This window comes from Priapulus caudatus, unplaced genomic scaffold (assembly GCF_000485595.1).
Source record: "Priapulus caudatus unplaced genomic scaffold, Priapulus_caudatus-5.0.1 Scaffold1260, whole genome shotgun sequence".
Classification (NCBI taxonomy): Eukaryota; Metazoa; Priapulida; class Priapulimorpha; order Priapulimorphida; family Priapulidae; genus Priapulus; species Priapulus caudatus.
Window position 1 is genome coordinate 54,438 of NW_014578321.1, and position 1,398 is coordinate 55,835.

A 1,398-nucleotide genomic window follows, 5' to 3' on the forward strand; every position below is an offset into this window, starting at 1 on the left:
AGTTTTTGTATGTGTGGCGAATCATACGTTGATGCGTTGAGTGTGCGGCGATTATCTAGTCGCCCCGCCGGACCAGCTGACACGAGCAAGCAGTCGCCCGGTCAATTTTCTAATCGCCACTGGCGACTGGGCGACCGCTAGTTTCTCACGCTGATATATATACATTGATTAATATAAAATCGAAATATTGGCATCTATCTCAAAACATTTATTTCGTCTTCCTAATTCTTTCGTATTAGAATATTTTTACATTAAATAAATAAATAAATGAATAAATAAATGATACAGCAAGCGCGCGTCGTCCGTCACGCACTAACGCGTCGTCGTCGTCTTCGTCGTCCACCAGGGGGACTGCACGATCCGCTACTTTGAGATAACGGACGAGTATCCGTACGTTCACTTCATCAACGTCTATCAGTCGACGGACCCGCAGCGCGGCATGGGCTTTATGCCGAAGCGGGGCTGCGACGTCAACACGAACGAGATCGCTCGCTTCTTCAAGGTGTACACGAAGGGACTGTGCGAACCCATCTCCATGACCGTGCCAAGAAAGGTGAGTCTCCTCTGCTGCTCTCTCCTTCCCTTGTGAGGAGGGGGGAGGGAGAAGGTGGGGAGAAGGAGGGGGAGGGAGAAGGTAGGGAGAAGGAGGGGAGGTAGAGGTTTACACGAAGAGACTGTGTGAACCCATCTACACGATAGTGGACGAGGTAGGACCCTTCTTCCTTTGTGACCAGGAGAGACAACAAGGAGGAGGTTGGGGAAGGGAGAAGGTTTGGGAGGAGGGGAGGGAGAGGTCTGCACGAAGGGACAACACACAGCGGTACGTTCACGCTACGCGTGGCGTACATTTACGTATGAGCTACACGACGACAGCTTTCACGTTTGCCCGTTGTTTGTAGCGAGTTTGATTGTCTAACGAGCGATCTAACGCCCTGCCATGCCGTCCCGCGGCATGTTCTCTTGTTTCATCGTCACGCCGTCGCTCATCTCGCGCGTACGTTCTCTTGTTTCAGTCGGAGCTCTTCCAGGAGGACCTGTACCCGAACACGGCCGGCGACGTGCCGGCATTGACGGCCGAGGAATGGTTCGAGGGCAAGAATGCAAATCCCATCCTGGTAGGTCGGCCGGACGCGCGATAGCTAGCAGGAGGGAGGAAGAGAGGGAGGGAGGGAGGGAGGAGAGAGAGAGAGAGAGATAGGAGGAAGGGTGAGAGGGAGAGAGAAAGAGAGAGAGAGAGAGAGAGAGAGAGAGAGAGAGAGAGAGAGAGAGGGGGAGAGGGAGGGAAATAGGGAGGGAGGGAGGGAGGAGAAGAGAGAGAGAGATAGGAGGAAGGGAGAGAGGGAGAGAGAGAGAGAGAGAGAGAGAGAGAGAGAGAGAGAGAGAGAGAGAGAGAGAGAG

General features: G+C 53.4%; 1 protein-coding gene across 1 annotated transcript in view; it reads left to right on the top strand.

Annotated features, from left to right (window-relative positions):
• LOC106816006 (coronin-1C-like) overlaps positions 1 to 1,398 on the top strand; it is a 13,288-nt gene that overhangs the window by 10,949 nt on the left and 941 nt on the right. Inside the window, exons 7-8 of the mRNA XM_014820538.1 lie at positions 317 to 553; positions 1,014 to 1,115. Coding sequence (XP_014676024.1) covers positions 317 to 553; positions 1,014 to 1,115 — 339 coding nt within the window. The remainder of the gene's footprint in view (positions 1 to 316; positions 554 to 1,013; positions 1,116 to 1,398) is intronic.